The 14,601-nt window shown below is 43.4% G+C and overlaps 1 protein-coding gene across 1 annotated transcript in view; it reads left to right on the top strand.

The window, feature by feature from the left end:
• LOC126470946 (WD repeat, SAM and U-box domain-containing protein 1-like) overlaps positions 1–14,601 on the top strand; it is a 222,488-nt gene that overhangs the window by 138,447 nt on the left and 69,440 nt on the right. The window contains exon 11 of the mRNA XM_050098996.1: positions 3,825–3,970. Within this exon, the coding sequence (XP_049954953.1) occupies positions 3,825–3,970 (146 nt within the window). The remainder of the gene's footprint in view (positions 1–3,824; positions 3,971–14,601) is intronic.

Below are 14,601 nucleotides of genomic sequence, written 5' to 3'. Positions count from 1 at the left end.
GACGTGTGCCATGTGGATGAGCATTGTCCTGTTGAAAAATAGCATATCTCCCAATACATACACATGAGTGGTAACACACAGGGACGCAGTATGTAGTAGCTGTTGCAGAGCTGAGAGGGTGCTTGTAGCTGCAGCAGTTTGTTTAATGTGTAGTAATTTATTATAGTTTTTGTTTTTATAACATACTTCTGCAAAGAAGTTAATTATATCTGTGTATTTTACTGTGCTGATTAGTGTTGAGTAACTTACTCTGAGTGTTTTGCATAAATTTTAGTTCATATTTTTGTGTGAGGCAGCTTTATTTTGTAGTAAAGACTAGAAGCAGTGTAGCAGCAAAATTTAAATTGCACCCAGCAGCTTCTTGGGTTAATGTTGCATCAGTTATGATAAGACAAAACAAAACTTATTAAAGGTGGATGCAGGGGCGGGGGGGATTGGCCACTGTTTGCAAATGGATGGAAGCTGCATTGGCCACAATAGACAGTCTTCAGGCTGCTATCCTGGGCTGCTGCAGCATTGGGGCACCTAAGATGAATACTGTGGCACTTCTGGAAATATAGCACTGCCTGGAATTCCTGATGCCCCTGTCGGTTGACACTTGCATGAAAGTGATTGGTGAACAGTGGCCAGGTCATGAATTTCTAGGCAGAAGGCAAAAGAGGGTACTAGCTCCGTGGCTGTCCCTTTATGCCTCAAAAACAGGTTTGAGGTATTGGCCACTGCTGAAAGTGCATCTGAGTCAGTACAGAATGCCTCACATGTTGGACCATGGCTAATCTTTCTGAGAGGTCTGGACAAGCACAAAGGGTGGGATAATGTGTCATTGGAATGTCCAATGTTAAACGGATAATGGAGTTTCTCAGGGAAATAGAGCACAGATCAGAAAAGGAGGCCACTGTCCACTCTGTTTGCTTGCCAGAGGGGTCTTGTCTGAAATGTAGAGATTGAGCGATTGAGCATACTGGCTACACTCAACTACAAATTGTGGCTCATGTTGGCATGAATGACACCTGCTGCCTAGGTTCAGAGGCCACCCTCAGCTGCTGCAGGCAGCTGGCTGATTTGGTGAAGACAGCTATCCTTGCTTGCAGGGTGGAAGCAGATCTATCATTTCATAGTATCATGCCCTGAACAGACTGCAGTCCTCTGGTTTGGATCCAAGTGTAAGGCTTAAACCAAAGGCTCAGATGATTCTGTGACAATCTTGGCTGCAGATTTCTCAACCTCCACTATTGGGTGGGGAATTGTAAGATCTTGGAAATGGCTACCAGTGTAGCAGAGTACATGGGGTGTGCACATGTGGTTTTTTAAGGATAGAGAAATCCCTCCACAGACCTGATAAGACACATTTTGAGTTCAGGCTGGGTATTATTCATCATAGCAGATAGGAGAAGGAAAATATTAGTATAGTATTAGTTAACTGTAGAAGTTTCCACAGAAAGATCCCAGAACTAGTCTCACTTATAAATGTTGCCCACATAGTACTAGGAACAGGAAACTGGCTGAAACCAGATGTTAATGACTATGAAATTCTAAATTCTGATTGGAATGAGTGTCGCAAATATAGGTTGGACCACGGTGGTGGAGGCACCCACTTATTGCTAAAATTGTTTCGACTACAATGCTGAAGTTTTGCTGGGAAGCCCTCACGTATCCTTTATTCAGTACCGGCCTCTCAGCGTGTGATTTCCATACTTTTGGAGCTGCTTCAGACAAAGAGCAGTGCACCTGGGTACAATCACGGTTCTGTAGGCAACTGCAAACATTTTTTCATGAAAGCATTGAACATCTTGTCTCTCAGTGGGATAGATGTATTAACAGTTATGGTTATTAAGTTTGGAATAGAAAATGGTTTACTTTGTTTTCCATCTGTCTCATTTTCATTTGCCTGCCCCTTATACATAGCTGCACTCTCTGTCCAAGTCAGTTCTGTTCTGGTGTATGTTGGTGAGGTGTCAGTAATGAATGTGCTTGCAATGCTAGGTGTTGTGCTTCATTGATTACCCTTCCTTCATACTTGGACTTGATTATGATTTTGATGCAACATTGTTTGGTGGAGACACTGGGTGTTTCAAACATATACATCATTATGGCTCTAGGCAGTGTAAGAGCTGTCACCTACATGGGCAGTACATCATACCTAAAAACTTTATATTCAGAAGACAGATGGATACTAAAAAAGCAGTAAGTCAGCTTCACATCAGGGATCCATCAGTGTTTTCCAAAGACACTGCTCACGACCCAACAAATGGCTGAAAGAATTCGACCGAATTGCCAAATACGGTGTTTGGGATGACATGATGTGTTTGGCAAATGTCTACATTTACTTGAGTGGCTGTTCCCAGCAAATTCATGCTGAACTGGAGAAAACATTTGGTGACAATGGACCAAAAGTCTATGTAACAGAAGAACAATTCAATAATTGGGCCCCATGTCATGACAAAATGACACAGTCATATATACAGAAATAGGGGAGAGAGAGTCACTGATAACTGAGTAGGGGTGGTAATTACAGTTCTCATAGTGGTGAGATATTTTCCTGAAATAATGATCATGAACTTTCTTGTCTAAATGCCAAAACAGTTTGCGAACTCCTACCTACATAGACAGAAATGCGTATCATGATAAAATAAGAGAAGACTGAGCTTGCATGGAAAGGTTTAGGTGTTCATTTTTCTCAGGTGTTATTCAAGAGTGGAATGGTCAAGAACTAGTCTGAAAGTTATTTTATGAATCTTCTGCCAAACATTTAAGTGCAATTTGCAGAATATTCATGTAGATTTAGATTAAATTTATGTATTTTTCTCTGGTAATATGAATAACTTCAAAAGAAAATATGTTCATTTGTATTACTGTTACTGTTGCTCTGTTATGCAGTGGCCTGGAAATAGCCAGCATGTACCAATGCACACCAAAAAATCATGTATATGTAACCTGTAAACTGACTCCTCGTATATAATTTTGATATAAATTGCATCAGGGAACATGGAACTAACTAACTCATTAACTAACTGTGCGGAATAATTGAGATATGTTGTGAATTGTGACATTTGCTTACCATACTCCCTAACCGATTACACCACTGCAGTCACACTGTTCTACTTAGTGTATGGGTGTGAGCAGAGGTGATACTTGGCCCCTTACTACCGTTATATTTTGACTATACAGGGAGAAATTACATCAGCCAATGCATGACATAAGGGGCAGAAGAGATTTCAATTGTCGCAATACGGAAACTTTACTAATTGCAATGTTTTGTGTATGCTGAGATGTGAAATAGAATGCTGGTTCATCAAGAAAGTGGTAACAACCAGCGGCTGATAGTTTTAGAAAATATGTTTCTAAAATTTATGTTTATTGTGTGACACAAAGTTTTGATAAACAGCAACTGTGACTTCATTCACTTAGTATGCCTTGTCAAGTTCCAGTTGTATGGTTCTGCTTAATTTATTTCCATCACACTAGAAGTATGATTTACGATGAATATAATGATTATATTTTTATTGGGTGCAGTTCAATGATACATGCCGAATACTGTTTAGTTTCTTATTTTAAGTAACTGTTATGTTTCTCTTTCCTTGATGTTACAACAAAGCAATTTTGGCCATTTCTCTCACACTAATACTGGAAAAACTTTGCTACTACTATTTTTATAACTACTAATCAATACCATTTATACTTTGGTAAATGTAAACTTTGCCAATAAATGTCTGGGCTTTATCAGCTACTTGGTGATGCAGCTTCATTTAATGCTGTAAGTGATGCTTTAAATGTATGTTTTGTGAGTTAACATTCCGTAATTCTCCTATGATGTAATATTGCAGACTGGAATGCCTATTTGCCCAAATTTGCATTGTAGTGGTAGTGGAATCAGAACATGCCGATTCTCACCAGATGGACATCTGTTGGTCATAGCAGGTGATGCAGAGAAGGCGTGCGTGTGGAATATTGATTCAATGGAATGTCTGATGTAAGTTTCACATTGAAAACATCCATTAAATTAATTTTTTTAAAAACATTGTACATTTCTGTTCTAGCATCAATAGAATTAAAAAATGGTATCTCTAATGTACTTTCCCAAAATTGTTATTGTAGCCAAAGTATGGTCTTTCAACTTAAATTCCTGAGATATACCATACTTTGAAATTATAAGTATTATTCAGCTTTACAAATTAAATTGGTTGATTATTAGAAGAGATAGAAGGGGCCATGAAAATGTTTGTTCATTCACCTGCTAGAAAATAGGCTTGGATTGGTTATTTTGTCTGCATTGAGTAACAGCTCGTAACATTGTTTCTGTACTTATAAACCCTTCTTTGTAAGTGATCTTTTATCTCGTGCTTAGTATTGCCAGTTATTTTATCTGCATTGTGTAACAGCTCGTAACATTGTTTCTGCACTTATAAACCCTTCTTTGCAAGTGATCTTTTATCTCGTGCTTAGTATTGCCACCAGTGGATGTCCCAATCGAGGCAGATGAACTGGCGTGGGTGGAGCAGCAGAGTAGTTCAGGAACCTGCCACGGAGAGCACACCTGTTGTTTCATATCGGCAGACTCACTGATGTCAGTGTTCACTTGCGAGTGGCAGTAAGCAGAGCAAGTCAGTGCGCCTGTGGAGTTAGACCACTACGGACCTACTATTGAACAGGTGCCAAGAGTTATCTTGTTCCTAGTCATTAGCTGCTTCAAGAAGAGTATAATAATTCCAATCCCAAAGACAGCAGGTGTTGACAGATGTGAAAATTACCGAACAATCAGTTTAATAAGCCACAGCTGCAAAATACTAACACGAATTCTTTACAGACGAATGGAAAAACTAGTAGAAGCCGACCTCGGGGAAGATCAGTTTGGATTCCATAGAAACACTGGAACACGTGAGGCAATACTGACCTTACGACTTATCTTAGAAGAAAGATTAAGGAAAGGCAAACCTATGTTTCTAGCATTTGTAGACTTAGAGAAAGCGTTTGACAATGTTGACTGGAATACTCTCTTTGAAATTCTAAAGGTGGCAGGGGTAAAATACAGGGAGCGAAAGGCTATTTACAATTTGTACAGAAACCAGATGGCAGCTATAAGAGTCGAGGGACATGAAAGGGAAGCAGTGGTTGAGAAGGGAGTAAGACAGGGTTGTAGCCTCTCCCCGATGTTATTCAATCTGTATATTGAGCTAGCAGTAAAGGAAGCAAAAGAAAAATTTGGAGTAGGTATTAAAATCCATGGAGAAGAAATAAAAACTTTGAGGTTCGCCGATGACATTGTAATTCTGTCAGAGACAGCAAAGGACTTGGAAGAGCAGTTGAATGGAATGGACAGTGTCTTGAAAGGAGGATATAAGATGAACTTCAACAAAAGCAAAACGAGGATAATGGAATGTAGTCGAATTAAGTCGGGAGGGAATTAGATTAGGAAATGCGACACTTAAAGTAGTAAAGGAGTTTTGCCATTTGGGGAGCAAAATAACTGATGATGGTCGAAGTAGAGAGGATGTAAAATGTAGACTGGCAATGGGAAGGAAAGCGTTTCTGAAGAAGAGAAATTTGTTAACATCGAGTATAGATTTAAGTGTCAGGAAGTCATTTCTGAAAGTATTTGTAAGGAGTGTAGCCATGTGTGGAAGTGAAACATGGACGATAAATAGTTTGGACAAGAAGAGAATAGAAGCTTTCGAAATGTGGTGCTACAGAAGAATGCTGAAGATTAGATGGGTAGATCACATAACTAATGAGGAAGTATTGAATAGGATTGGGGAGAAGAGAAGTTTGTGGATACAACTTGACCAGAAGAAGGGATCGGTTGGTAGGACATGTTCTGAGGCATCAAGGGATCACCAATTTAGTATTGGAGGGCAGTGTGGAGGGTAAAAATCGTAGAGGGAGACCAAGAGATGAATACACTAAGCAGATTTAGAAGGATGTAGGTTGCAGTAGGTACTGGGAGATGAAGAGGCTTGCACAGGATAGAGTAGCATGGAGAGCTGCATCAAACCAGTCTCAGGACTGAAGACCACAACAACAACAACCCTTAAAGTGAAACTTCTGAAGCAAGAAGTCAGTTGCACTTGAATATTTCTAGTGTTGATTACCAATTCTAATTTTTCTGCTTTTGAAGTTACTGAATGCTGCTGTGCTTTCCACTTACAGTCAGTACCAATCTTGGCCTCTTTCACACTCTTTTTCTGAAGTGTAATAACAGTGATCAGTGACTGATTTGCCATGCAGCAGATGTTTTATCATGATAGGTACCTAGTAAAACTATCAACGTAATAGTGGGATGTGATGCCATTTCCTTCTTTGAGTCATTTAAGTGCTGTGTTTCAACTGGTTTTTCATTTGTAGGTAATTATAGATAACCTAGATTTCACCTGGTGTAATCACATGGTTAAAAATAAAATCTCTTTGACTAATAAAAAGGAGTGTGCTGTTATTCTTGCCATTTCCTCTTGAATCTTTCTGGGAAAGTACCAGTTTCTGTGGTACCCATTTTATGAGACACCCTGAGGGAACGGCTGCTGATGGATAACATCTTTGAGGAATTTCCAACTAACACTGATTGCAGTCATAATATTTTCAGTGCTCTGCTATTCATTGAAATATCTCCGCATTCTTTATGTTAGTGCCTGGTTAGCAGTAGTTAAGGTTGTCTGATACAATTCAGTTGTTAGATTCCCCCTGGATTTTCATCGTTTAAGGTTGACTGATGTTAGAGTTATTTTTGATTTGATTCGATTTGTTTATCCAGGGATCATCTCACAATGACATAGAATTTGTCATCATAATACAATGAAAATAAATAGCTCAAAGTATGCATACACATAGAATTTGTAAGTATGTTTTTATGAGGATGGGGTAGGTGGTCGGCTGTGCTCTCAATGAAAGAATCGTCCCAGCATTTTCCTTAAACAGTTTAGGGAAACGTAAGTCAGGATGGCCAGCCAGAACAAGCCCCACCCTTCTTAGTATGAGACTAGTGTGTTAACAACTGCACTGCATCATTCGATTGGTCTATACTGTACAATGTTCTTTGTGGTTTCTCTTAAATGTATCAGGTTAGTGCTTCAGTGAGTCCATTCAAAACATTTCATTGTACATCATCATCAAGATGAGTTACAACCCTCTCTAATGAATGTAATATCTACACACCATTAAAATTCTTCCTATCTTCTATCTGGATTTTCATGCTTGTGAAGTGCACTGTTCATTACCTATTCGTATATTTTGGAACGCTATATGTCACAGTGGTTAAGTATGATCTGTAAAGGCCAGATACATAGGTACATAAAAATAGGTACATAAAAAAATCACATATTCTGCTGCAGAATGTGAAAACACAAAATTACGTAATAAACTATTTCTTAGTGAATTGTACCCAGTTGAACTATTTTATCACAGGTAGTTTGAAGTAAACTCATTTTCTGCATGTAATTATTGAAAATTAACCAATTTTCAGTTGTTGATGTTGCACATCATCTGACAAAGCCCAGTTTGGAGAGATAATATGCATAAGAATGTGTTTGCAAAATAAAAAGTGCACAAATGCAATGGTGTATCAGTGCACTTTATGCTCTGGAGTCACAACGGTTGGTAGAACAATTTGTGTATGACACACACTGCATAATGCATCATAGGACCCAGCTCTGGGACTTACTATAGAACAAAGAAACAGGTATGTTTCTCTGGGTCAAGAGTTGGTGTGATTCAAATGCTTTTAACATGGCAGTTTTAGCTGGCATGTGTTTTGAACTATGGTTGCATCAAATACTAGTAGAGGTTGGGCCTGAACTACCTCATTACAGCACTGCCAGCCTCAGCAGACAGTTGTGTGGTAACCATTACCAAATGCCTTTGTGTTCTGCATTGCTCATTGGTTTCTTTTCTTATTTTGAAATGAGTGAAGAGACTAATCCTGGTTCACCACAGGCTTCGATTATGACTCTCACAACATGAGAATGTATTCCTATTCTTGCAACAGTGAAAAGTTGCACTTGATAGTTCATTTTACATCAAGGTAGGCTGGTTATACTGCAATAGTCATGTTGCTGCAGCATCAGCCTCTATACACATAACAGCCAATATGGTTTTCCAGTTCATCTGGAGCTGGAGCTGGAGTAAGCTATTGAGCAATAACCTTGTACATAAGAATTCATTGTGGAGTGGCTACTATAGTGACAGCAAATAAACAACTGCATAATAATGTAGATGTAACTGCAGCAAGGTACATGCTTTCAATAACAGAGCAAGGAAGTACATAAAATAAGGATTTGATGACAACCTATACCTTTTCAACAATACAGTGCATAGTTTACAAAATAAGTAATAACCAGTGTTCATAGCTTTTCACTCACCAGTTTATGGTGATGATTGCACAGTTACATCCAGCTCCTCATCATCACTTTTGTCAGAATCAGTACCTAGACCATCTTTATCATTGTCATGACCAAAACAAACCATTGGTTGTTCATGGTCACTGCTTGAATGTGTTTGTCATTGCGCTCGAATTTTCGTCCATGAGGCTGCATCCACAGTTGCAAGAGCTTCTCGCAACAGCCTCTCCACCTCTGTTATTGTAAAGGACTTGATATTGTTCCCTATGTACATCTTCACATCACTCCATACTAACTCAGTAGAGTTGAAATGATAGTGATATGGTGGTATTCTTATTACAGTATGATGCTGCTCCTTGGTGATTTCATCTACAACATGTGTAGGCATCACAGGCATACTTTTTGTAACAAGTGAATATAAAAGAAACTTCATCATACTCATATCTACAGTAATATTTCACAACTGTAACCACTTCACTATAAGTTCTTTGTGGTTCTGGCTTTGGTCAGTATCATGGAATGATATGGAGGATTGTCCATTACAAGTGTTGTAGGGACAGGAATCTTTTAAAAAAGATTCTGGAACTACTCAACGACCCCTCAACAAATCCAAGTCTTCGTGGTAATCACTTGTTTTTTTGCACCAAAACACTAGAAGAATATCAGGAACAAAATCACTGGAATAGCCAGCATGGACCATAATTAATCTAGCTCCTCTTCCAATCAGATGATGACTGCTACTGCTTGGAGTGTCATGCATCCAGCATTCACTGACAAATTCCTCCACATTAACCCACATTTTTTCTAGTTCTTTTAGGGAATGAATGTCTTTGTCCAGAATTTCATCCAAGAAAATACTTCAAACCATAACAGTAATCACCTTTTCTAACAGGACTTTGTGTCTGACTAGTGTTTTATAATGGAAACCCACAGTTTTCAGCACCATTATTAATGATGTTTCTCCCACCCCTGAAAATCTTACTTTCTTTTAATGACACTAGGAACTTTGCTACGCTAGGATACTCTTTCCTTGCTGTAATATATGTGTCTGCGAACTGCATCAGTCTGGAAAAAATCTAAGTCAGTGGCAGTGTGAGCCTGCTTTTTCTTCTTTCCAGAAGTCTCTAGGAATACATTATTTGATCCAGACAGCTCAGAATCATTACAGATCATGTCTATGTCTTTTGACTTTTGCAATAACACATCCATATTTACTACTGTTCTTGAACAACTTTGTTGGCAGGAATTGATGACTGTTCATGAATACTTACATATCCTTCCTCCTGCTTGTAAAACTTGAGAGTTCTCTGTGGTAACTCCAGTGCCTGGCTGTTTGGAGGCACACCTCAACACAAATGGTTTCCACTATGTGAAAAGTCTTTTTGGTGGCATTTTCCAAGTATCAGAACTCCTTAAATGCTAGCAAAACAAAACGTAGTACAACACAAGCAGGTGTTAGAAACTACACACAATGCGCATTGTTTATGTTCACACAAAATGAAGCTGGCAACATGGGAGCTTCAAGATCACAGCATGTAATGACTGGTTGTGATTACTGTGCCATAACTGGATCACTCCCCATGCCTAATGCTTCCCGCCTCTTCTTCTGTGCTTATTAAACTGTTATGCTGCCAACTTGAAACACATATATCAAGTGCAAAATTTTAGAAGTCTGGGTATATGTCCACATGTTAGTTCTGCTTGTAGAAATGAAGAAGACAGGTGCAGGTTGCTTCCATGCAAGAGGGAGGTAGGGCTTGATGCCCTCTGTCCACCCTCACTCCTCTCGCAGTTATAATTCTAGCTGTTTACACTCATGGCCAAGTGCCAGTTTATAGTGTTCTCATTCTGCACTATAGTACAGTAAAACAAAACCTGTTGACATATTTTGACCATACCAGAATTCTTCTCTAACATGCAAACAGAGTTATTTTCAGTTTAATTTCTATGCTAAGTGCATTGTTGGCTCTATCTGAATCATTGTCAACATCAAGTTTTGCCACTATAGTATGTTTAATTTTGGGCTTTGTGTTGCCCTTGTGTTATGTGTTACATGGACAACTGAAGTTTTAATTCTGTGGTGCCTGAAGTGTGTTCTGTTACCTTTTTCATTGCACAAGTTTGTAGCAATAAGTAAACAGATTAATAATCAATAAAGGCAATCATGGTGAAAAAGTTCGTTATAAGCACAACAGATGTGTTTTTCATTGATGTATTTTCTCATTAGAATAGAATTGAAGAACTATATCAGTTGTGGTATACTAATTACTGAAAAAACTGGTGTTTAGCCCCCTGCGGGTTCGGGGGTTAGAATAGGCCCGCAGTATTCCTGCCTGTCGTAAGAGGCGACTAAAAGGAGTCTCCAATGTTTCGGCCTTATGTGATGGTCCCCTCTCGGGTTTGACCTCCATCTATCTAAATTATTCCGAAGAGCGAGCCAATTGGGGAAGGGCACCTTACATGGTGCACTGTATCCTTCGTGCAATTAGACCTATAGCCGTCTTTCTCGTCGTTGCAATGGTGTCCCGCTCGTTTTCGATCTCTTGGGCGATTACCACGCTGCACTCTGCAGTGTTTCTTTTAACTGTGACGACGACCTTGACCATTTTTGCACCTAAGATCCAGCACGGTAGCCAGTCCGTTGTGGTGGGGTCGCCATGTACCCTCTTGGTTGTAGCCCCCTGACAACACAGGGATCGCTCTACTGATGCCTGCGCCGTTCACTCCCCACGTATGCCAAGGAGTAGATGCCCATCTCCCTGGGGCATCAGGACTCCCGGCAATGGCCATCCTGCCAGGTGGCCTTTGCTGTGGCTGGGTGGCGCCCGTGGGGAGGGCCCTTGGTCGGAGTAGGTGGCATCAGGGCGGATGACCCGCAATGAAGCGTGGTACATCATCTGTCGCTGGCGGCCAGCCGTCAGCAGTCTCTAAGCATTCGAGAGCCCATTTTAAAGGTAACATTTATGACCCCAAATCGTTCCCCTCCCTCGCCACACCATGGGAGGAACGACAGGCATTGCGTGACACTGAGACGTATTCGCCCAGATATCTTGTCTGTACCAGAGCTGATGGGGAATCTTTTCTATCCGTGAAGCCTCAGTTCTTTGTAGAGCATTTAGAGGACAAGTTCGGTGAGGTGGAGGGCTTGTCCAAGATGCGGTCTGGATCGGTGTTGATAAAAACGGCATCCTCTGCCCAGTCACGGAGGTTGCTCCATTGTGACAAGTTGGGGGATGTTTCCGTTAGCATCACGCCGCATAAGAGTCTGAACATGGTCCAGGGTATTATATTCCACCGGGATCTTCTTCTGCAGTCCGACGATGAATTACGCGCCAACTTCGAACGACGAGGTGTTCACTTCGTCCGGCGCGTCCATCGGGGTCCAAGGGATAATCAGGTCGCCACCGGTGCCTTCATCTTGGCCTTTGAGGGTGATGTCTTACCCGAAAAGGTTAAGGTGATGGTTTACCGTTGTGATGTGAAACCATATATCCCTCTTCCAATGCGGTGTTTTAAATGCTGGAAGTTCGGGCACATGTCATCTCGCTGTACTTCCAGCATGACGTGTCGGGATTGCGGACGTCCTTCGCATCCCGATACTCCATGTGCCCCGCCTCCTATCTGTGTTAACTGCGGAGAACACCATTCCCCCTGCTCGCTGGACTGTCGGATATTGCAGAAAGAATGGAAGATAATGGAATATAAGACCTTGGACCGGCTGACCTACCCCGAGGCTAGACGGAAATATGAGAGGCTCCACCCTGTGGCAATGCCGTCCACCTACGCCGCTGCTGCAACGACGGTTCTCCCGTCATCACGAATCGGCTCTAAGATCGGTCAGCATCCACCGGCCCCCTTGCTTGTGGGGGGCACTTCACACCCTGTTGCTCCTGCTCCATCTTCTTCAGGAGCAACACCCTCCCAACCTTCGGGGACATCAGCTCTCCCTTCCCAGCTGGAGAAGCGTAAGACTTCTTCGGCTGCTCTCGCCAGGAAGGGATCCCTTGGGGACCTCCCTTCGCAAGTTCCGACCAGTGGAAAAGCGGACGCCCGCAAGTGGTTGAAACAACCGCCAGTCCCTGGTCGTAGGGCCTCGCGGTCGTCGTCTGTCCCTGAGACTGACCCAGTGAAGCCCATGCAGCCTGAAGCGCCGAAGGCACAGCGTGACGAGCACAAAAAGAAGAAAGTCCCCAAGACCAACGGTAATGCGGTGGCACCGATCCCACCGCTTCCTACAAGCTCTGCCTCTGAGGACGAGGTGGAGATTCTGGCGTCCGCTGAGGACCTCGCTCTTGCCGGTCCCGCGGACGCAATGGATGGCATTTGCACGGATGCTCCATCGGAGGCAGCAGGTGACCCAGTGGCGTAATCTGCCTTCCCAGTCCCGTCACGCCTTTCACAGCCATAGACAACACCATCCTCCAGTGGAACTGCAGCGGTTTCTTCCACCATCTAGCTGAGCTCCGCCAACTTATCAGCCTTCACCCTTTCTTCTGCATTGCTCTCCAGGAAACTTGGTTTCCAGCAATGCGAACCCCCGCCCTCCGTGGCTATCGGGGTTATTATAAGAACCGAGCAGCTTATGAAAGGGTGTCTGGTGGCGTCTGCATATATGTCCTTCACACTCTGCACAGCGAGTCTGTCCCTCTCCAGACGCCTTTAGAGGCTGTCGCTGTACGCGTGTGGACGCCACAGGCTGTTACCGTCTGCAGTCTTTACATTCCACCGGATGGTGATGTCTCGCAGCATGTCCTGGCTGCACTGGTCGCCCAATTGCCGCCACCTTTCTTGCTATTGGGCGACTTCAATGCTCATAACCCTCTGTGGGGTGGGTCAGTGGCAACAGGTCGAGGCGCCATCGTTGAGCATTTATTGTCGCAGCTCGATCTCTCGCTGTTAAATGATGGTGCCTTCACACACTTCAGTGTGGCGCATGGCACCTACTCCGCCATTGACCTTTCAATCTGTAGCCATAGCCTCTTACCGTCTGTCCAATGGAGTGTGCATGACGACCTGTGTGGTAGTGACCATTTTCCGATCATTTTGTCACTACCACAGCGCCACTCTTCTGGGCGCCCTAGCAGATGGGCTATGAATAAGGCTGACTGGGACTTGTTCTCCTCCACTGCCGGTTTTGAGCCTCTCTCTACCGATGACATTGATGCGGTAGTTCAATCGGTCACTACCGGCATCGTTACTGCCGCCGAGTCTGCCATTCCCCATTCCTGTGGGTCCCCTCGGCGGAAGGCTGTGCCTTGGTGGTCACCTGAGATCGCTGAAGCGATTAAAGATCGCCGGCGGGCGCTCCAGCGTCACAAGCGACATCCCTCCCTCGACCACCTTATCGCCTTCAAACGGCTGCGTGCGCGGGCCCGCCTCCTTATCCACCATGGCAAGAAGGAGTGCTGGGAGCGGTATGTGTCCACAATTGGCCTCCATGTCACTCCATTGCAGGTCTGGGCCAGGATTCGACGCGTCTACGGCTATCGGCCACCTGTCAGCGTCCCTGCGCTCTCACTGAATGGAGCAGTTTGTACTGACTCCGACGTCATTGCAAATCGCTTAGCAGAGCATTTTGCTATGAGTTCCGCTTCTGCGAATTACCCCCAGGCCTTCCGCTCCATTAAAGAGCGGATGGAACGTCGGAGCCTTTCGTTTCGCACCAACCACCCAGAATCTTACAATGCTCCATTTAGTAAGTGGGAATTTCGCAGTGCCCTCGCTGCTTGCCCTGATACCGCTCCTGGGCCAGATGGCATCCACTGTCAGATGCTGAAACACCTTTCAGTGGACTGCCAGCGGCGCCTTCTCGATCTTTACAACCATCTTTGGGTCGAGGGGGAGTTTCCGTCGCAATGGCGGGAAGGCATTGTCATCCCCGTTTTGCAGCCTGGAAAGAACCCTCTGGAGGTGGACAGCTACCGTCCCATTAGCCTCACCAACTTTCTTTGCAAGTTGCTTGAACGGATGGTGAGCCGGCGCTTGAATTGGGTACTGGAGTCTCGGGGCCTTCTGGCTCCATCTCAGGGTGGGTTCCGTAAAGGCCGCTCCGCCGCCGACAATCTGGTGAGCCTGGAGTCGGCCATCCGTACTGCCTTTTCCCGCCGTCAGCACCTGGTCGCTGTCTTTTTCGACATGCGGAAGGCGTACGATACGACGTGGCGTCATCACATTCTTTCTACGCTTCATGGATGGGGTCTTCGGGGTCCTCTGCCGATTTTTATCCGCAATTTTCTGTCGTGTCGTACCTTCCGCGTGCAAGTCGCGGCCTCGTATA

Source organism: Schistocerca serialis, chromosome 3 (genome assembly GCF_023864345.2).
Source record: "Schistocerca serialis cubense isolate TAMUIC-IGC-003099 chromosome 3, iqSchSeri2.2, whole genome shotgun sequence".
Taxonomy (NCBI): Eukaryota; Metazoa; Arthropoda; class Insecta; order Orthoptera; family Acrididae; genus Schistocerca; species Schistocerca serialis.
Note: the sequence above shows the minus strand (reverse complement) of the source record. Positions and strands in the feature narration are given on the sequence as shown.